Source organism: Crocodylus siamensis, chromosome 8, assembly GCF_052110815.1.
Source record: "Crocodylus siamensis isolate JL-2025a chromosome 8, ASM5211081v1, whole genome shotgun sequence".
NCBI lineage: Eukaryota > Metazoa > Chordata > Crocodylia > Crocodylidae > Crocodylus > Crocodylus siamensis.
The window spans coordinates 51,384,406-51,407,398 of NC_143402.1; the positions used below are offsets into that span (position 1 = coordinate 51,384,406).

Below are 22,993 nucleotides of genomic sequence, written 5' to 3' on the forward strand. Positions count from 1 at the left end.
AAATCCTCCAGCATGTGACAAACTTCCTTAAGTATTATTATATTATTTATCCATTTTGAGAGCATGTTTTCCGCTAGCCAGCAGAACAGTAATTTGAGCAAGCCTTAATAAAAGTAAGATTTACTATAGTTTTCTACACTGTGGAACAATTATCCTATACTCATAGTAATACTAAGACAGGCAAAGCTTCACCAAAGAATTGTTTAAAATAACATTGTTTCATCTTTATACAGGAAATCAGCATATTCTGAGCAATTCTGCCCAGTATCTATCCTAATCCTGGACTGTCCTTAGTTTAACCTACACAAATCACTTGGGAGATTTCAAACGCTGACTAATCCCTTATCCTTGGGGTATATGACGTAGGAACTTTCCATAAGATCCTATAGGTGAGCAGAAAGACTCCTGAATAAGGATCTCCAGAGCCCTTTGGCTGTTTCTCCCTTAGCTCTCCCATTTTTCTTGCAGCCAATTTAGAGTTTTACTTCTATAGCAAATGCTGCCCTCTGGAGGCTACGAGCTGAAGTAGAAAAGAGAGCTGAGAATCTGGCTTTGCCCTTCAAACAGGAAGGAGAATGGTTGAGGTAAGAAGGAAAAAAAAACAAGTTGTGATTAAAATGTCCAGAATTTCTGAAAGTGCAAGTCAGCTACTGATCCTATTAACTCTCTGACTTTTACCATTTAAAATCAAGGTGGCTAGCACAGACACTGTGAAAGGTGAGGGATCTTTGAGATGCTCTGGGTCTAATGCATAGCTGGACAGTTTGCTAAGTTCCCGTTGTGAAGCAGATTGATTGGTACAGGCCAATGGGCTTTGTGTTAGAACAGTATTACAAAAAAACTTGTTTAAGCTGCCTGGCAATCCTGAGTGTCATAAGTCATGACTCAAGTCCTAAAAATCATGACACTGGCTTCAAAATCATGACAGCAAATTGTGCGAAGAAGTCAAAGATATGTGGGTTCAAACCTCCTCTGGATAAGGAAGGCCTAGAACTCAGGTTGGTAAAATCCTGGACAAATGCCCTACCCACTCAGTTACTGGGGTTAAAACATAGGAAGGCCTCCTCCTAGGCTTATGCTCAGGTAATATGCATACATGCCCCAACCAGCAGGTAACAACACATGTCCACACAGCAGAGGCAGGGTCAAAATGGTGTGATACATAGCTAAAAAACTGCAGCTGCTGCAAATATATATATTTTGTTTATGCAATTGCTTCTCTTTTAGAGACACAGATAGAAGCTGAGGACATGCTGCATTTGAAGCATAGACATAATTCTGAGAAAGGAGAGCTCTACCTGCTGCACACCCTGCAAAGCTTGCTGAAGGAGTTTTAATTGCTGCTCTTTGGTTGTATCTTCTTCTCTGCTCACTTTCCCTTGCTCTTGCTTTAGCAGCTCCACCTCATTCCTATAGGCATCTAGTTGCCAGCGCAGACTGTCATTTTCTTCCTTCAGGGCTTCTACCTGTGAGATCAGTGCTAGAGAATTATGGAGAGAAGGACAAAAGTTACAAAAATAGCAAGGAAAACTAGCTAGTCTTGTGGTGAAGAATACTGGATTCAGCTTGTGACTCTGCCCTAGTATACAATACTGGGCTGCTCATTTAATCTTTCTGAGCCTTCTGGAGATGGTAAGATTTATTTCTCCCACACGTCAGTGGTGTCTAGTTAGACTGCAAATTTCTGAGGGCAGAGGATACCAACCTTTTTGGTAGGAATGCCATAAATTAGCCCCACACCCACTAAGTAACATTCTGATCCCTTTCCCTTACCCAATCTGTTGCTCTGCTTTCTGCTCCCTGCCTGATCTGCTGTTCTGCTTTCTACTCCCTACTCTATCTGCTGCTGTGCTGCCTGTTCCCTCCCCAGTCTGCCATGGGCCACACAAAGAGGCTGCCTATGCCACTTATGGCCCCCATGCTACAGGCTGGCCATTCATACATGACGGCAAGGACCAACTCCCATCAGCTACTTAAGAGATAATCAGCATGGGCTCAAACTAGCTATTAGTGAATTTAGGCTGAAAATTAAAGAAAGTTTGTAACCAACAAAACAGTGAGGTTCCAGGCCACCCTACCAAGGAGTGTAGTGGATACAAAAAAAAAAAATGGTTTTAAGGCAGACCTGACATATCTATGGAAAAGATTATGCGACAAGGTTCCCTTCAATAGTAGGGGTCCGAACACAATTGCTCAGGAGGTCCCTTCAAGACTTCTTTTCCTATATTCCTACTGTCTGTTTGCTCAATGCTTGTTCTCAATTGCAGTCCCCAAGCATGAAAAATATAGAGGCTGAGCTTGTAGTACCCACTATGATTAAGGTTCAAACGCCCTCCTCCCCATTATAAGACCCTGTTTTAGTTGTTTTCAGCTTTACCAATTTTAATTGAATGAGCTGAGATTTCCTATGCCAAACGTCAACCTCAGGCTGCACTTCAAAAATGGCAGTCGAAATAGTTCAGTGTTCTCTAAGAAAGAGGCTAGGAAAACAATTCTGGCATCCTTTTTTGGTTTTTTGGTCACATGCTGAATAGACCCTTTTAGACTTCAGCAGCAGAATTCACCAAAGTTCTGGCTTCACTGGGGATATTTCAGCCTCAACCTGAGCTGAATTTCCCTGAAATTACAGTTCTGCACTTCCACAGAACTACCTTTTCTAAGAAAGGAAAATGGCCTTTCTTCTGCTCATTGACAGTTGTTGTGAAAAAAAACTGCCTAATTCAAATGTAGACGGGACAAGGAAAGGAGTCATAGGAAACAAGGAGAGGAGTGTGAAGAGGAAGACGAAATAGATTGGGACAAAATCCAGAGCACTGCTGGGGACAAGATTTGGAGGCAAGCAAAAGAAAAAGGAAAACTGGGATTAGACACTAGGGCTGTGCAAAATTTCAGCACGTTTCATTTCAGAGGTGTTTCAGCCCGTTTCAGCAGCCAAAACACTGAATCCAAAGTGAAACAGAAGGCTCTGAAACATCTCTGAAATGAAAGAAAACCATCCAAAATGTTTCAGAATGTTTCGGATGTTTCTGAATGCTTCGGAGGCAGGCTTGCAGGGAAACAGAAACTCAAAAGAGGGAGGGGAAAGAGAGGGGAAGAGAGAGGACTGCTCTGATGGACATCTATAGCTGGCCAGTACCTGCAATCTGTCCCAGAGGTACCTTCCAAACCCAGTGCTCTGGGGGAGGGATGGTAGCCTACTGGCAGTCTCATCCCTCTTTAGTGCTGGTCCACATAGAGGATCATAACCTACGACTGCTATCAGTTATTCAGCCAGCTGAAGGGGCAAAGGCCTGTTCATCAGAGACAAATGTTTCAGCCTGCTGATTCATTAAATTTAAGGCCAAAAGGAAACACTGACCTCCAACATGGAACAGGCCACTAAATTTAGTCTAGTTGTCCCTTTACTGAGACCAGTAATTTGTTTAATGATGACCTTTGTGGGTATCAGTACTATACTCATTGATAGACTGTCTTTTCTTCAATTTATTTTTAAAAACCTAGGAAATCATGCACCAAACAAACTATATTGGAAATGTGTACCTAGGATTGCAAAGTCAAAGACTTAAAAGTTTAGGGGTGACGTAGTTATGATGGTCCTGGAAAAATATGAGGTAAATATTTTTGTTGGTGATATCTTTTATTGAACCAAATGTATAGTTGCAAGGAATATTGTTCTATCTGCTATTTAGGTTCCACTGTGTCTGCTTTTTTCTCTGACCTGAGGAAGGGTACTTAGTATCAGAAAACTTGTCTAATCCCTCCCAACTATACAGTTGGTCCAATAAAAGATATCACCCACAAAATCCCTGCCTCACATTAAAAGTTCATGAAATTCCAAAAATATTGTTGTCTATAAAACTTGAATTTACCCCTCCTGTACTAAGTATGCATTATGATCACATTCTGTTTGTTCCCACAAGACCCCAGGCTGATTTAGAACAAAGGATGGGCCTCCTCTAGGGATAAATCAGGAGTGATGGAAGCTGTTGCCTACAGGATTCCCGTCTCATTTACTGCAGAAGTTGTGAGGAGTGCTGTGACTGAGGCAGGGGATTACAGGGAAAAAAAACAGATGGCCTTTGTGATTAAGCAGCATTCAACAGAATTAACCTACATGATGCTGGCTGGCTAAATCACTTAAACCAGACTTTTCACAGGCCACTATGTGTTCCTTATTTCCTGGGAAACTGACTTGAGGCACTAGTAAGAGCCACAGCTGCTTACTAGCAACATTTCACATGGGAATGTTTTCCCTACTATGTATTCAAATAAAAACCCCTATTACAGCTGTTTATAAGTAACTTAGCAGAAGGGCAGTGAAATGTTGTGGCTAACAGATATCACCATGCGTGTAATTCAGAAGGCCATAGGAAAGCCCATGAGAAAATGAATAAGTTGGTCTTCAAAAGGGGGCTGGATCATGTGCAGTAAATAAGCCAGTGGACATATACTGAACAAGAAGGAGAGAACAAGATATTATATGTTCATCAAGACTACATCATAACATAAAACACACACAAGATGAAATAAGGTTCCATAGATAACCTTCATTCTAGAATTTCCTAACTGCAGTACTTGACTTTCCAGCTATGCCATTCTCAAGTAGTATTTTGGGAAATATTTTATTTAAATTTTCTACATATGTGCATCAGTCTCCGGTGGCAGGGATTTGGCTGCAAAGATCTGTGCAAAGGTGAAACACAGAAAAGCCAAACATGCTGGAGGTTACTAAATAAAATTTGTCAGTCTGGGGAAAAGGATAGTTGGGAATGCTTTTTTTTTAATGTATATAAATCCACAACTGGACTTTAAATTAGAAGGAAATTATAAATGGTGAGCACCAGATTTTACTCAAACAGCAAACCCCCACTCCCTATTGAAAGCCTTTCCACTTCATTCACAAGGAACCCAAATTCTAGGGCTGAACACTGCAATCAAGTGGGAACAAACTAAACACAAAGCAAGGGAAGAAAAAAATGCAAAATTCCTTGAATTATGAGTGGAAAGCTTCAACAAGGAAGACTGTCTGGGAAGCTCCATTAAGTCTACATGAGATACTTTTACCTCATAAAGTAGTATCCTGATGTATGTAATAGTACAGGAAACAGCCAGATGGTCTGTCAGGGTGATCTGAGTCTCAGTTCTGCATGGAAGCCACTCTGGCTTTCAGGGAAACAGAGATACAGGAACAAAACACAATGCATCCCTGACAGATACTGCTTCTATCATTGAGCTGAGTCTGCTTGTAAGCCACAGTCACTAACATCTCCTTAAACTATGCCATTGACTTCAGAGCAGTCACAACAGTCTTTTTTGTGGTATGTTTGTATGACAGGCCAAAAGTGTGAATGCTCTATAATACAGGCATGCCTGCACTAGCATTAAGATATTTAACACAGGTGAGCAGTATACCCATGGGTAGGAACTTACTCAATTTGCAATTTCACAGATTTCATGGAAACTGTGAAATACAGGGCAATGTCTACAAAATCTGCATACACAAAAAAAACTTATTAAAAATAAAATGCTAATTCCCCAGTGGGAGCCAGTGATCCTCATGGCCACTGTGGCCTGGCTTCTCAGCACACAGGGGGAGGCTGGGGGGAGAAGCTGCCATTGCAAAGGGGAGCAGCCAAAACGGCAGCCACTGCCGCTCCCCCGTCCCCCTGCTGATTGACTGAGAGGGCTGCCATCATGCAACCCCACCACTCTCCACCAATCAGCAGTGAGGAGCAGGGTCATATGACAGACAGCCCTATCAGCCAATCAACAGCAAGGGGCAGAGCCACTGTGGACCCTCAGCTAATCAGAAGCATGGGGGGAGGGCTGCTGTAATAAGCCCACAAAAAAGGCTGCCATCCCTACAATTGGCTGGCTGCCTGCCTCCTTGATCTCAGTAGGTAGGGACCTACCCATGGGTGCACAGGGCTTGGTGAAACATGTGCTACTATAGCTATATTGTTATCAATACCTTAGTTAGCTAGTTACAACTATCTTAGGTATGTCTCCATGATCTACAGGCACATCTTTATCTGCAGTATGAACATACTCTTGCTGATGCTGCAGGTACTTGGCTTATGGAGTCAGAGGTCAGGAAGCAGGGGCTAGAGTGGCACAGGTGCATTGTTGAGAGTCCAGCAGTTGCAAGCTTGAGGCCATAGCACCGCAGTGCTCATGGCACAGCCTGTCAGATTCTAATGAATCTACACATTCTGCTAAATACCTCGTCACAAGGAAAGAAAAAAGCCAGGAATTGGCTTCAATCCAAACATGATTTGTAAAACATCGCATTTCAGGAAAAAGTAGATTCAACACCTTGAAAACAGCACTCATTTAGTATGTTTATTATATACTTTAAAACAAACATGAAACTGTTACTTCCTTGCTCCCTAAACAATAAGGCCCCAAATCCTATTTCACCTTTATAAACCTAAGTGCTACTTATACACAGCTTAGATTCTATTTCTGCATATATAGCTGCAGTTGTACTATTCTTCTCTTCAGATCAGGGTCAGAAGGCTGCCTGTGGTGGCTTAGGATCACGTGGATAGGCAGGTAGCTGCTTGGCAAAGAGGGCCTTCTTATAGTCCAACAGTTCAGAGGTTAGGCCACTTAGGAAATGGTAAGACGCAGATGAATGCAGGTCACTCACCTGCATTCATAGGAGGTTTGAATCTGTATCTCCTACCTCCCAGAAAATGGCTCTAACCTCCCGCACGTCTTTTGGAGGTGGCTCACAGGGCACCTAAAAGAAGATGTGTGGGCCCAGAAGGACAACAAGCCACAGGGATGGGCTCACTGAAATTAGCAGTGCCTTGGAAGGGAAAGGGCCTACATTCTGTCCCTTGTTCAAAAGCAGGGGTGGACAACATGCAGCCTGTGGGCCAGATGCAGCCCACCAGGCCATTCTATCTGGCCCTTGGAGCCCCTAAAAAATTTAGAAAATTAATATTTATCTGCTCCTGGCTGCCTGTCATGCAGCCCTCAATGGTTTGCCAAAACTCAGTAAGCAGTCCTCCACCCAAAATAATTGCCCGCTCCTGCTCTAAAGGCTTCTCTGCACCTTGCACTTTGTATGTGTTAGGTAAAATGGATGAATAGCATAAGAGTAGTTTCTGCTCCACTGCCCTCTTCCTAATAATGAAATGCCCATCTCACTGAAGCAGCAGGAAAGCCTCATAGTTCGTGGTCAGGCAAAATAGGTCTGAATGTCATGTGACCATTTCAGCCCCGACATGGTGCAAATTCAACTCACAAGACTCTGGCTTATCAATGGCTTCCCTGTCCCACCTCTGTGTTTTGACAGGGAATGTGTGCCCCCAGATCTGCACAGGGCAGAGCAGGTGGGCTGCAGCCAGGGCTGCGCTGGGCTCTTCTCAGTGGGGACTGGGCTCAGGGCAGGAGCTATTGAGAGGCTGCAGCAACCCTGAATTTCGCTGTAGCCCTACTCCCAGCGCTGACGTCCACCTGGCACAGCTCCGGCTCAACCCACCAACTCCATCCATGCACTGAGAAGAGCTGGGGCTGTGCTGGGTAGGCAGTGGCACTGGGAGCAGGGCTATGGTGAAATATGGGGTGGCTGCAGGCCCCTCCGTAGCCCCCACCCTGAGCCCAAAATCTCTACTGGTACACCCCTAGTTAGATCCTGAAAATGTGTACTAACTTTATAGCTGGTTGCTATTGAGCTTTAATTTGCACATGTAGCAGGGTCTCCCCTGCAGCTGGGAGCCCTGTCAACTGAACCACCCACCTTCCAGTGCCAGGACCCAGTTGGCTCCCAGCAGCTGCAGGGTGCAACTGTGAACTCCCAGCCTCAGGGGTGCATGAAGCCCCCAGGGCTGATACATCACAGCTCCTGCAATCTCCCAGTCTTGAGTGTGTGTGAAACCTCTGGGTCTAGGAGATCTCAGCAATTGCGATATCCCAGCTATAGACGTTTCACACATTCTCGAGACTGGAAGACTGCAGTTGCTGTGATCTCCCAGCCCCAGGGGCTTCACATGCCCCCGGGGCTAGAAGATCACAGCAGCTGCGACTCCCAGCTACAGGGGTGTGTGGAGCACCCACACAGCTGGGGAGGTTCTCAGTTGCAGGAGCTTGCTTCTTGCTGGTTTAGGAGGAGCCCAATAAGGTGCGATGGCATCTAATGTATGATCCCACAATCACCCCTCCTGCCATATACATGTGGCATGGCAGGAGGTGCAATTCTGTGGATCATGCATTAGATGCCATTGCACCTTATTTGTACATGTAGAGGGGCCCTCAGACACCTACCTACATTCACAAGGAGTGAATCAAAATCAATTCATTATCATTGTTTCCCAGCTAAGCAGTTTTGGCTCACCAGGGCTGTGAGCAGTCACCTCATTCAAGGGGGTCCTGACTGTCCTGGATCAAAACAGGAGTGATACAGCCCTTCTTTACACACACACAGCCATTCCAAGCTGCATTGCTGCTCCTCTGCCAGTAGGTGGTCAGGGACAGCACACAGCCTAACAGGCTAATGAACCGCAATGAAGTTAAATGAGCTGCAATTAACTTGCAGATGCGCCCAACAATGTCCCAGAAAAAAAGTGTTAGCATATTTGATCTGACATACTTAACATTACTTAAAATAGGACAACGGACATGAAAGTCTGTAGATGTCGAGGGTGAGTGGTTGCTCCTTAAGGAGACGATCCTCCATGCCCAAAGGGAGGTAATCCCAACAAGGGTCAAAGGGAGCAGGAGGGCACATAAACCCCCATGGCTCACTAAGAGCATCCGGGAATGTCTCCTTGCTAAAAGGGAGGCATATACCCAATGGAGAGATGGGGTCATCACCAAGAAGGACTATGTTACAGTCGCCCGAGGATGTAGGGGGGCAGTCAGGAGGGCCAAGGCAGAGTTGGAGATAGGACTAGCTTCCCGGATTAAGGACAATAAGAAGTCCTTCTTCAAATACATAGGGGGTAAAAAGAGGGTCCCGGGTAATGTGGGGCCCCTGCAGGACACGATGGGCAACTTAGTCATCACGCCAGATGACAAAGCTAACATATTTAATGATTTCTTTGCCTCTGTCTTCCTAAGTAGGGACCAGTTCAGCCACCTCCCTGCTGGGCCCCCCTCGGGCCCCGAGAGAGACACGCCTGGGCCAGGGGTTAGCGAGGAGTTAGTTAGGGTACTTCTGGAGAGGCTGGACGTGTTCAAGTCTGCTGGTCCGGACGATCTTCACCCTAGGGTTCTACAGGAACTGGCCGAGGTCATTGCGGGACCCCTGGCGCGGCTCTATGAGCACTTGTGGTGCTCTGGCGAGGTGCCGGAGGACTGGAAGAGGGCCAATGTGGTCCCTATCTTCAAAAAGGGAAAAAAAGAGGACCCGGGAAATTACAGGCCAGTTAGTCTGACCTCAATCCCGGGTAAGCTCTTTGAAAAAATTATCCTGGCACACATCCAGGAGGGCCTTGCGGGGGAATGCATGCTTAGGGGCAACCAACATGGGTTCATCAGTGGCAGGTCTTGTCAGACCAACCTGGTGGCCTTTTACGATCAGGTCACCAAATCATTAGACGCAGGGGTTGCTGTGGATGTAGTCTTTTTGGACTTCCGGAAGGCTTTCGACACTGTCTCTCACCCTGTCCTCATCAAAAAGCTGGGAGACTGTGGTGTCGATGCCCACACGGTCAAATGGGTCGCCAACTGGTTGGAGGGCCGCACCCAGAGGGTGGTAGTGGATGGGTTCTTCTCGACCTGGAAGGATGTGGGCAGTGGGGTTCCGCAGGGCTCGGTCCTCGGGCCCGCACTGTTCAACATCTTCATCAGTGACTTGGATGAGGGGGTAGAAAGCACCCTGTTCAAGTTTGCTGATGACACTAAGATGTGGGGGGATGTGGGTGCACTAGAAGGGTGCAATAGGCTACAAGCTGACCTTGACAGGTTGCAACGGTGGGCGGATGAGAATAGGATGGGGTTTAACACTGATAAGTGCAAGGTGTTGCACATGGGGAGGAAGAACCGGCACCACACTTACAGGTTGGGGAACTCCCCTCTTGCCAGCACGGAGACGGAAAAGGATCCTGGAGTCGTCATTGACTCCACGATGAACGTGGGCCGGCAGTGTGGGGAGGCAGTCAAGAAGGCCAACCGTACCCTGTCATGCATCCACAGATGCATCTCGAGCAGGTCCAGGGAGGTGATCCTCCCCCTCTATGCGGCACTGGTCAGGCCGCAGCTGGAGTACTGCGTCCAGTTCTGGGCGCCACACTTCAAGAGGGACGTGGACAACATGGAAAGAGTTCAGAGGAGGGCCACTCGTATGATCAGGGGTCAGCAGGGCAGGCCTTATGAGGAGAGGCTACGGGACCTGAACCTGTTTAGCCTCCACAAAAGAAGGTTAAGGGGGGACCTTGTGGCCTGCTACAAACTGGTCAGGGGGGATCAGCAGGTATTGGGGGAGTCCCTGTTCCCCCGTGCGCTGCCAGGAGTGACCAGGAATAACGGTCACAAACTGGCGGAGGGTAAGTTTAGATTAGATATTAGGAGGCGCTACTTCACAGTCAGGGCGGCTAGGGCCTGGAACCAGCTTCCAGGGGAAGTGGTGCAGGCTCCTAGCCTGGGGATTTTTAAAAGGAAGTTAGATGAGCACCTTGCCGGGGTCATCTGACCCCGGTGCTCTTTCCTGCCAAGGCAGGGGGTCGGACTAGATGATCTACCTAGGTCCCTTCCGACTCTAGCTACTATGAAACTATGAACCCAGGAAAAAATACTTTCTTTTGAGAGAAAGCCACACCTGTTTACAGACTGGGTTTTATTTGTTTTGGTTTTGTGTATCAAACTCTTTAGGAGAAACCAAGCAACAACTGTGTACCAGAATGAACACACACCGAAAATCTATCATAGACAAAAATACCCAATTACCTGTGGGTGCACACTTCTCACAAGACAACCCCTCTCTCCAATCTCTCAGTCCTAATCCTCAAAGGGAATTTACAAAAACACCTTTCAGAGATGAGCCTATGAACTTCACTTCATAAATCTATTAGATACAAGAAATCGTGGACTAAATATAGACATTGATTTATGGCATACTATAACCTGCCTGCCATCAGATAACCCCAGGGAACCTCTCTACATTTTACCAGCTACATTCTATCACCAGGTCAATATTCTCCCTCTTTCCCTTCCCCCACTGACCTGTCTCCACCTATCCTCTCCCATCCCCTCTGATCTTCCCTGCCATTCATTTACATTTTCACAGAACTGCATTTTGCATATTGGTCATGAGCACCCCAAGTGCCCACTATCTGCTGCAGCTGCCCATGGTAGGGGCTGTGAACCATGGGGAGGAAGTGTGGGGGGGGTCCCACACCCCCCCTACTCTCCCTCACACCCCACAAACACCACACACTTACATCCTTCCCCCACAACCCTCCCACATATACACACCCCAACATACTCTATTGCTTCCACACAGAGCCACGCCTCCTCACAACCCCCCCACACCCCATCATGCACACACCACCACCCTCAACCACACCCACCCCCCCCCCACAATTTAGAAAAGTAAGACTTTATTTCTGAGTTATGCAATCACCTCTATACAGTATGCAAACACAAATCAGGACAAAAATATCTTTGGAATAAATTAAAATATGTTATAGTAGGCGTTTGACTTTTAGTATATGATTTAGGGGGGTTTTTTTCTGGTTCCAGGATGGCAACACTCCCCTCCCAAAAGGAGTACTTTGGGGATGGTGGGGGGCAGAAGTTAGGGGTTAGGGATGGGACTTCCAGTCCCAAGATGGTGACCAGGGGGTGGGGCACATGTCAAGGGGTGGAGCTACCCTTGTGGCCGTCGACAGCTCACCAAAACTCATTATGCAGGCCTTCAGCCACCTCTGCCCTAGAGCAACGTAGCTATAACCAATACTTCTGAAACTAGCCACTCTAGCTTCTGGAAATGGCTGCTACTGGCTCTACATGAGACAGGAGGCTGAACTAAGTGATTCATATTGATAATTCCTGTATTTTTGCTCTCCAGAAATTTAAATAAATGTGTGTAACCAAAGCTTATCTATAGCTTAAGTCCATATCACACAGGTTTCATGCTTTTCAACCCAGTGCTGGACAACTTCTTCTTAGCTCAACCTAGCTAGTATTTTCCTAGGTGGGCAAAGCCATATGCTACTGAGACTTTCTGGGGAAATGACAGATAAAAGTTCAGACAATAGGCAATGATTTATACATAATGCATACCAACATGACTGTACCTGACTCCTCTGTTTCTTTTGTCTCTGCTGGATCTTCTATCTCATCATCAGACATTTCCATTTCCTCCTCTCTTCGAATACCCATGAGTTCATCATTATGAATGTTACGGATTTCCTAAAGTGTAAAAATACAGTTTTAAATGCCAGATTTCAAGATTTGTTTGCAAAGAATTGTCCTGAGGGCTACATCTGCAAATATCTGTCTCTACTCCAAGACAAAGGGATGTGAGAAATCCTTGGCAAAGACTTCACAGTCCCACGAATAATTGAATGGGCAAATCAGAAAAGGTAAATACCCCTAACATAAAATATTCCATTGTGCTCATCTCGCATGTGCTCACCAAGTGCTGTCTGACCACATGTTTCGCACAACTGCCTCTGGCCAGTGCTGCCCTGCTGAACACTTTGCCAAACCTTTTGCCAGCAAGCTTCACATACAGCACACCCCATAACGCTCCTAACCTTTGGAACTTTGCGCACAGCTGCCCTGCCATGCACTTTATTCATCTATGACCCAAGACATCCCATTCAGCACTACTCACACACCCCTTAATTAGCACTGCCCTAGGCATGGCATCTTACTAGTGATACTTTCCAAATACCTAACTTAGAGTTACCTACTCACCTCATCCAGCAATTCTCCCTGGCACATGCTTCACACTCAGCACAGTCCCATACACATCCTACACAGCATTCTGCTGTGCTCCTCTTTGAATGTTGCCCTCTCCAAACAGCCTTTTCCCCACACTGTCCCATCATCCAGCACTGCTCCAGCAGACTCTTCACTCAGTGCTGCTTTTCTCCCACTGCTGTGCAGCCATGCAGCTTGACTAGCATTACTTAGTAAATGCAGCTCACTGAGCACTCTCTCAAAATGCTCCTCCTCCAGTTACATCTATCTAGCCTTGGTTAGGGCTGTGCTGACACACTTCATCTTTCCCACGTGCTATCCAGTCATTGCCTCACCCAATTCTGCCTTCACCGAGCCCTGGTCCCCCAAGATCCCACCTCACCACCTTTGTTCCATATTTTCCTGCTATGTATTCTCTCCTGCATCTGCTCAGTTTTTTAAGTGGTCCAAGTAGGTTTTCTTATTGCAGGCTGAGAGAGGTAAGAAGGAGCAGCTTGCATGAGTTCCTGATGTTCTGCAACCCACAGTTCATCAGTAAAGAAGGTTAGAAAGAGCTTGGTTTGCTACCCTGTTACAGTAGCACAAAGCTGATGCAATGGAACAATGATTAAGCCATTACTGGAGGTATCTGGAGCATATAGTGGAGGACCCAATTTCTCCAATTCCTCCCAGCAGTCAAATGGGAAAGCAACATCAGAACGTGTGACAAGAGGACTGAAAGCTGGCGAGACAACAGGCTGGACAGGACCCTTAGTTTACTGTATGGGATGGCTGTACTAGAAGCAGTAAAATCATCTCTACTTCCCATAGGCAAGTGAATTTTAGTGTCAGAAGGCCTGTTAAACCCCACAGCTGAGTCCCTTGTACAACTGCACTGGTCCTGTTCAGTTTGGCTGCATACTAAATTGTACCACAAATGCCTGTAATGACTTTCTCCAACCTGAATGTCAAGTAGCACCACCCCCCTCAGTTCCTCCTGCAGAGGAGTTCATTCCCTCTCACCCTTTTCCAGTGTCAAGTCAGTGACCTGCCTGTCAGCCTCCAAACCAGGCTATGTACCAAAGAGAGTCCTGCTTTGCCTTGCCTGATCTTGGTGGTCCTCATATAACATCAAATACAGCTTAGCTAACCAGCTCTTCAAAGAAGGACCTTTATGACTTGCCTATCCTCTGTCATATACTCATTAACGCCTAGAAAAAAGATCAGAATCGCAGTGATTCATATCCACTCTGTAGAAGCAAAAATGACCACACTACATCCAAGACAGTCAAGTGTCTGGCCCTGCATCTTCACTCTCTCTCAGACATACATAGATGCTACCTATGCAGTATATTAACAGTGCAAAAACTTGTAAGAAATGACTGGTAAATGTACTAAGATGTATGGATGCTACAATTACTTACCAGTGACTGCCACAGGTTGCATAGTGCCCTTGCTAACAACTTACCAGACAGCAATTTGCTAAAAATCCATGTCCCATAGTGACTGCAAAAGTTTCAGGGCATGAACTGAAGTAACATTTGAAGCTTTCCAAGTGCTTTTAAAATGTACCAGAAAGTGAAGGCGCAAATGGACTTGTCTGATGAAGTGCTTAAAAAATGGCAGTTCTGCTTCAAAAATAGGCTAGAAAAAAACAGAACGAACTTTGAAGCACTTCAGTATTATGTTTGCCCCCTCCAGCAGAGTGTGATAGGGAGCTAGTTGGCCCTCTGGCATCCCACAATGCTTTGCTTTCCCCACCACATACAGACTGCTCTAAAGAGCGGTCTCTGGTACTCGCATTGCACTCCACTGCTCCATGGTCACAAAATCTGCCTGGTATGTGACTTGAGATTTCCTGCCAGGTATGAAGACAAGCCACACCCTAATTTCCCTAAACACCCACACCCACCCTGAGGAATTGACTTCCATTGTAAATATGACAGTGTTCAGGTCCTTACAAAGCCTCTCTCTGGCAGCCTATACCCAAAATATTTGTGCCACTTGCTTCTGTTACATCTGTAAGGTGGTCTACCACCAAGACCAGGGGTCAGGAACCTATATGGCCTTCAGGCTGGGTCCGGACAGTGCAGCAGGGTCTTCGGAAGCTTTCAGTGGCAGGGGGCTTCACTTGTGCTGTGCCATGCTGTGTGAGGCTAAGCAGTCAGAAGCTTCCCCATACCATGCCGTAGCTGGGCAGTAGGGACAAGTGGACCATGGCAGCCAGGTCCAAGCACTAGACCTGTGCAAAGCAACAAGCATTCAATTCACATTCAGATTCAGTCGACTCAGAGGGACAGCGATTTGATTCAGTGATTTGAGTCACTGTCCCAGTTCAATTTGGCTGAACTGGATTCAGAGATTCAGCTGCCGAATCAGCCGATTTGGCCATAGACAATAATGGGGAAATCACTAAAATACCTATAACTTTGTCGTTTGTTTGCAGATTTGGATGAAAACAGCAGGGATGGTAGCCCCTTCTGAGGGCATGAAGGCTGCCAGGTTTCAAGGAGATGGGTGCAGGGGCTTCTGTGAAAGTGCACCTCAAACTGTTGAAAGAAAAACTTGTGTCACTTGTGTGTGTTAACTGGGTTTCTGGTTGTAGCCATGCTGGTCTAAGGAACAGGCAGGCAAGGTTCTTTAAGTAGATGTGATATCTTTTATTAGACCAACTGCATAGTTGGAAAATATCAATATATTTTGTTTTGTGATGCCCTCCTTCAGCCACTTCACCAGTGCCTGAGCCTCAGGTGAAAGTGGCTTGCCCGAACCAGGAACATAGATCCCCTGGAATTTCTCCATTTCATTCTCAAACTCCTTCACTATGGGGATCATCTGGCTAAGGAGGGTATCACCAGCACTAAGGATCTTGGTGGCCTCGAGGAACGGCTTGAGGACCACCAATATCTGGGAGATGGTATCCCAGTCAGTTTTGTTAAGGGGGCCGCTGATCCCAATCTCCCCAAGTGAGGCCATCTTATGAATGGCCTTCTGTTGCTCAACCAGCCTTTCGAGCATCAGGTATGTGGAGTTCCACTGAGTCTCCACATCCTGCATGATTTTGTGCTGCAGGATGCTCAGCTCTGCCTGTTTCTCCTGCAGCATCTTGCCCCACTTGATGCTCCAGTGGAAGTAGTCCACCATCTTCCTGCATTTCAAATTAGCTTGCTGGTCATGGTAGTGATGGCACCATCACCAGGAGCCCTGTTCCCCTTTGAAGGCATCCCTGACTATGAGGTGAAACTTGTGTGCCACGCAACAGATACAAGAAAGTTGGCATCATACACCGCCTTGACCATATTGGCCCCACTGTCAGTTACCATGAACCTGTGGGTGAGCTTGGCCTACCCAAAGAGCTACCCCTGCACCATGCGGTTCATGGCCACCACGATCTCCCTTGCTGCATGGGACTCATCAACCACCTCCGCTTGAAGAAGAGCCCACTGATGCCCTGATTGATTGCACCAGTGCCCTATGAGGGAGAGGTAGGCATGATCTCCATTCTGGCTGCTCCAGATGTCTGAGGTGAAGTGCAAAGCTACCTGTGACCCTGCCTTCCAGAGCTCCTCCCTCAAGTACTCCCTGCATGCCTCATACAGAGAGGACACCGCTGTCATGCTAAAGGTGGTGCGTGCAGGCACTTGGTAAGATGGGACCATGAGTGTCATGAGCCACCTGAACCATGGAGGCTCAAAGGAGAAGGGCTGGTCACCCAGAGCAAGCATGTCCCCAATGCTCTGAGTGACCTCGCTTGCCTTGGGAATGCGTCCCACTTTGTCCCCACCTTTTCCTACTGGTCCAGGTTGGCCTGCCTTTGCTTCTTGGGGATGGGGGCTTTGGAATGAGAGGCGGACTTCTTTTTGGGCACGCTCCCACTGGTGCCAGGCTGAGGAGGAACGAGGGCAAGGGGATGGTGCGTCCTGAGATGCAGCAGCATTGCTGTGGTGGTGAAATGTTTCTCGTCCTTGTCCCAGCTGATCTGCTTTCAGCAGTGCTTGCAAGTAGCATATCTGGGACCATCTGCCACCTCAAAATGATCCCACACTACACTATCCACCCGCTTCTGGGTTGAGGGTGGGGATCCTGCTTTATGCCCCTCCTTACCAGGCAGAGGCACAACAACAGGAGGAGCTGAGCCACCTGCCCCCACAACCTTCTCTGAGGTGCCTTCCAGAGAAGGAAACCTGCCTCTATGGGAACTCTGAAGGGTGTGGAGCACAAACTCAGATATCCCCCTCCTTCCCCAGAATTTCCTTGGCTATGGCACTCAGCTCTCCTGCTCCCAAATCCAGCTCCTTCTCTGGCACTGGAAGACTCATGCTGGCAACTGAAATTGGAGTGGAGAATGTCATGCTGCTGCTGGTTGTGGTTACTGGTGTTGCTGCAGGTGCAGATACAGCTCCCACCTCCTTGTTTCCACTAGCAGCAGAAGACTCCTCGCTGCCAGGAAAGAGGGTGCGCCTATGTTTGTGGGAGGGGGAACTTGCAGCTCTCCCTCTGCTGTCTCTCCCTCCCCTGCCAGAAGACCCAGAGCCTGCCTTTCCAGCATGCTTCATGATGTTTGGTGTGCTGCAAAATATGTGCATCTGTGAGTAATATAAGTAACATACATTGTGCATTCCTACACAGTGATGACACATTGTCAGGAAAAAACACAGATTTATTTTTGTGTGTGGGGGGGAGCGGGGGAAGACAGGCTAACAAAAACAAATAAGAGGATTTTGGGGGAAGAATAAGCTGAAAGGAATGGATAACAACAGGGTTTGTAGGCAAAAGTAAATAGGAAAAGATTGGATAGAACTTGTTGGCAAAAGACTACCTACTACCAAGCCAAAGCCCTTCAGACACTGCTGCTGCAACAGAGACAGACAGACACCTCACAAAAGACACACAGATGAGTTCACACACAGCCTTATAAGTTGTTTCTACATCCCTCCCCCAGAGTACTGTGACTGGAAGGGAACTCAGAAAAAGATCAGTCACTGGCCAGCTACAGATTGTCAATATCAAAGTAGTCTTTCCAGGCCCTCCTCCCCCTCCCTCTTTTCAGTTTCTGTTTCCTGCATATCTGCCTTTCAAATCTCTGAATCTTTTCTGAATTGATTCAGAGCTTCTAATGGGTCTCTCATTTTGATTCAGATTTGAAGATTCAGCCGCCAAATCTCCTCTGATTCAAATCAGCTACTGAAGCTTCACACAGCCCTACCAAGCACCATCCTGCCTTGACTGGAGCTGGACCATTCCAGTCCACTGCCAGAAAACATTGCCAATTGCTGAAATAGACAGGCAGGAGTAGGCAACCTTGCCAGCTGAGGTGACGCAAATACCCACCATTCCCTATGGACGAGCCATTGCAACCAGGCTATCTATCAGTGCTTCACCTCCAACGTGCTGATTAAAGACATAACCACCTTTGGCAGGGGTGCTGTGCCAAGGTCAAAGTGCTGAATGTGCAGTGGAAGAAGGCCTAAGATGGCAGCTAGGTTGTGGGCTCTGGAACTGTGACAGATTCTGACAGGGGATGACTCAGTAGAGCCCTGCAAAACTGCTTGCTCCAGGGCCAATCCTAAGGTCACCAAAGAGGCAGGCACAGGAAGGAAAGGATGACTTTGAGGCCCCTTCTCTTTGGGAACACTGATCTGGAGGCAATCCACCCATCCACACATCAGCATTACAATACAACTGACCCTGATCAACTTAGCCCAGCTGATCACCTACCCTAGAAATCTTCAAGAGGAGACTGGACAGTCACCTCGCTGCGGTCACCTGACCCCAGTTGTCTTTCCTCCCTAGTGCAGGGAGGTTGGACCTGACAATGTTCCGAGGTCCCGTCCAGCCCCTTACAATCTATGAATCTTCACAGTACACCAGACTGAACCATCAATATCATGTCAACCATCCACCTGCTGTTACCAACAAAAATCCAAGCCTCCCATGACAAGCCACTCTCTTCCTCCCAGTGCCCAGGCCAGAGTTGACAAAAAGTACCAACAGGACAAATGCCACACAACCCCCTGGTAAGTTTCAGCATTCCAGCCTAGTGACAGTTTGGGACCCATTCCTGATGCTGGCCAGTGACTGCCAAAATGTACAGAGATTCCCCCAAGCTACTTCCCAGGCTGTCACTTTAAGCTGTACCTTGTCTAAAGAGTTGTGCTGATGCCTGGATCTACATTCTGCACCTGTAGGCTAAAAGACTGGAAGTACTGTTGGTAGCTCTGTTTAAAATAAGGGAAGGAATCATATGGTCAGCACAGCAGGTCTTCATTGACTGTAACATCAAGATGAATTGGTTTCATGCTCTCCCTGCGTTAGGATAACTTATCTTGGGACAGTGCGTGGCTTTAACAGGAAAAACTGTTAATCCTGAACTACTGTACTGACTAGTTGTTATGGAGATAAAAGTCAGGTCAGATGCCTTCAGGCAGATGAGGAATTTGGGCCTGGGTTTCTAACCACTGACCTGTTTGGTAGGGGAAGACATAAGCTGCTCCTCTGGACACCTAAGAAAGGACTGACTCCTAAAGTTTTGAAAGAAAAGGCTTGAGTGTCTAACTCAAAGAGATGCTCCCTAGTTGTGAAAGCTGAACAGACTGAACTCCCTGAGAGGAGCAGCACATGTACAACCAGTTGGCTCAGACATGCCCTACTTGGCATGTCCACCTCTATTAATTCCTTATTTAAGTATCTAACTCTCCCCATGCATGGCATAAGCAGTGTATTGTAACAAAGCACCTTTGGTGCCTGTCACTTTATGGGCTTTGAGTGACAGCAGGGCAGCTGGCAGATGCAGACCAGCCCTGATGAGGCAGTCACATGACCTGGTAAGGGCCATGTGACTGGAAGAGACAGCGGAACAGACTCCAATTTAGATCAGGCTGTCAGGGCTGAGCCAGTAGTTGGCTGCTGACAGAATGACACCTGGCTGTGTGGCTGCTGAGCAACACTTTGGAAGTAAGAGCAGGAGCTATGGGGATGGCAAATGGCTCCTGGTCCTGGGTACGACTGAAAACTGCATGCTGCTGGGGAAGGGTGGCCTGGTAGAGCTATCCCGCAGAAATGCCAGGCCAGTTACCTCCTTGAGGGTTGTGGGGGTTGGGTAGGGGTGCCTTATAACCCCAGCCCCCACAACCCGGTGGTAATGTAACAGTCAATGGGGCCAGGCACGCCTAAAGGCAGACACCTGAGTCCCTGGTATTGTAAGACCCCAAGCCTCAGAGAGGGGGCAAAGAGAGCAGCCCTAGAGAAGGGCAGAGAGAGAGTAAGAGCCAAGGGCCCAGAAAGGAACTAGTGGCCAGACTCAGCCTAGCATTGGGCAAAAGGACCATCACCCATAGAGTAGGCTGCATGAGGTACCCAAAGGGCTGCAGGAGGGATCACCCAGAGTGTATGTAGGCAAGCCTAATGGCCTAAGGAGGGGCCACTCAATGGAGCGGGGTGGATTGGAAAAGGTCCAGCGAAGCGTGGTATGAAAGAGGCCCAGCAAGGGGCAGAGTTGGCCCGGCTTCTAGCTGGAGCAACTACAATCTTGGATGCCATCTGTGAGGCATGGGACATAGTAGGGAAGGTCAGAGCCATGTGTAGACCCCATGGCATAAGGGCATTAAATGGGCAGCCTCCTGCTTATTTCAACTTGTATTACTGAACAGCAAGTTATGGCAGGTGAGACAGAGTGGACTGCCCTAGACAGGGGTGTGGGCCAACACTGTGACTGGCCACGTGTTCCTCCGCCTGTCACATGTATACATGGCATGGTCAGTGAATAATATAGGCACTTGAAATATGGTTTTCAAAGGAGAACCCTGGAAGCCAGACACAGTCCCACTTATGTCATGAGCACTCCACAATGAAGAAGTCAATCTACAAAGATCAGACTGCGAGGCAAAACATCTTCATAAGAGCACTACTGATCTTAGTGTATAATGATGGTAATTCAGTTAACAGATAATATTGAAACCCTTGAATCAAATTTCCTGGGACTGTAACAATACTGCTGGGCATGGTATTTTCCATTTTACAGCTCCTAAATAAGCACTACACTGAATAGCCTGAAGAAGCCCTTCCTATGCAGGACCAAACCTATGACCACTGTGAATCAGTAGTACTGCTGATAGGGACACAAACACTCAACGTTGCCTGAGATCTTCCATTATCCACCTGGGTTTCACTTGCTTGTAATTTTCAAACTGAAATTTTCAATAGCACCTCGCTACATTGATAGGGAACATTTCTAAAAACAATGGTTTTCCCAATGGGAAAAACACATTTTCTTGTCCATGTTAAAAATTCTTGGAACCATGTCATTGTGAAGCTTAGCAGGAACCTGATGTCTGAAATGGAGCTGCTTTAAAGTCAGTGATACACCTTTTGACTTCATTATGAAAATCCACACATTTAGCTGAAGTATAAGAACTACAAAATCACCATTTGCCCATGCTTAGTAGAGTCATACTAAGCTTTCAGTATCAGAGTTCTATAAAGATAATGTCTGTCCATCCTAAAGCAACAGGTGCTGAGCAGGACTTACCCTGAAATTGTTTTCCCAGCTGCTAGAACCTGCAGTAGCAAGAATCACAGAATCCAAGGGCACGAGTTCTGTGCTTTTAAAGTCCTGCCCTCCTGGTGTCCGAGAGAAAGAGGAATCTACCTGATTCAAGCGCAGAAGGATGGAGAGTGGACAATGGAATAGGAGCAGGCTGGGTTGATAGGAATAAGTGGGAATGAATGTGGAAGGGGGCAAGATGATGAAAAAGAATTATAGGGTTGGAAGGGACTTCAAGGGTCTTCTAGTCCAACCCACAGCATGAATGAAGGATACACTCCTGCTAACGTGCTAGAGAAACAGATCTGCACTGATGCCTAGCAAATTTAAGACAAGCCACAGGTACTGAATTACGGTTTCAGAGACACCCATGTTTCTGGTATTTCCCATCCTACAAGTGTTTGGCTTTGTACACTGACATTTTTTCAACATGTCCTTTAATGTAATGTGCACAAAAAGAAAAGTCAGCAATTTGATTTTTATAAAGCAGAATACATTATTATGAGAGATTAATTTTAACTTGGGGTGCACCAATGAAGATTTTTTTGGCTGATACCAATAGCTGATTATTTACCAAGTATATCGGCAGATACCGATTTGATAACTGATTTACAGGAATGCAGCCAGGCAGCATGGAGAGCAGTGCCCTGCAGGTAAGTCTGTGAAGGGGAAGGGGTATGGGGGGAGGGGTGCAGATTGAGGCCTCCACAGTGAGGGAAGGAGTGGGGCAGGGGCTGAGGGCACTGCCCAGGCAGGGTGGTGAATGGGACTCCGAAGCCAGGGAAGGGAACAGGACAGAGCCACAGGCACCTCATACAGGGGACCAGCATCCCAGCACTTAAAAATGGCAGTGGGGATGCTTGAACATCGAATGAGCTTTAGTTCAAGCACTGCTGCCACCATTTTTAAACACCAGGACACTTTTAACCGAAGCAGAGTTGAGTGGGGCAAGGTCGGAGGCAGGCTGCCTGCTGTGGACTGTGGGCTCTCCGCCCTACTGCCTTTGCCCTTGGAGCCCTGTGCCAGCCACACATCCCCTGCCCACCCTGCAGCAGGAGGCACAACTTGCCACACCCACTGCTACCAAACAGGCAGGGGATGTGTGGCCAACGCAGAGCGCTCAAGGCAAAGGCAGCAGGGCAGAGAGCCCCAAACCCATAGCGGACAGCCTGCCTTCACATTTGCCCTCACCCCGCTCGACTCCACCCTGGTTAAAAGCGTTCCAACATTTTAAAATGCAATGAGCTTTAAATCACGCGCCTACACTACCATTTTTAAGCGCCAGGATACCGATTCCCTGGATGAGCCACCTGTGGCTGTCCCTCTCCCCACCCTGGTCCTGGGGTCCCATTCACCACACTGGCTGGGCAGCACCCCCAGCCCCAACTGCACTCCCTCACTCACTGTGAGAGCCTTGATCTGCCTCCCCATCTGTAAGGCATTGCTCTCCATGCTGCCCGGCTGTATTTCAGCCCGCATGTATTCTGTAGCTGCACACACACATGGCATCCAGGGGCCCTGGTCAGAAGGCATATTATATGTACTTGTGACATTATTGGCCAAAAAAAAAAAAAAAAAAAAAAAAAGCAATAG

At 47.3% G+C, this 22,993-nt stretch overlaps 1 protein-coding gene across 15 annotated transcripts in view; it reads right to left on the reverse strand.

Annotated features, from left to right (window-relative positions):
• Positions 1 to 22,993, reverse strand: part of ENOX2 (ecto-NOX disulfide-thiol exchanger 2) — a 188,882-nt gene that overhangs the window by 17,575 nt on the left and 148,314 nt on the right. For all 15 annotated transcript variants that reach the window (XR_016443987.1, XM_090061313.1, XM_090061322.1 and 12 more), the window contains 2 exons: positions 12,249 to 12,363; positions 1,299 to 1,480 (listed from right to left, as the gene is read on the reverse strand). Coding sequence is in view for 14 of the 15 variants with exons in the window: in XM_090061313.1 (XP_089917439.1) it covers positions 1,299 to 1,480; positions 12,249 to 12,363 (297 nt within the window). In the remaining variant the exon portion in view is untranslated. The remainder of the gene's footprint in view (positions 1 to 1,298; positions 1,481 to 12,248; positions 12,364 to 22,993) is intronic.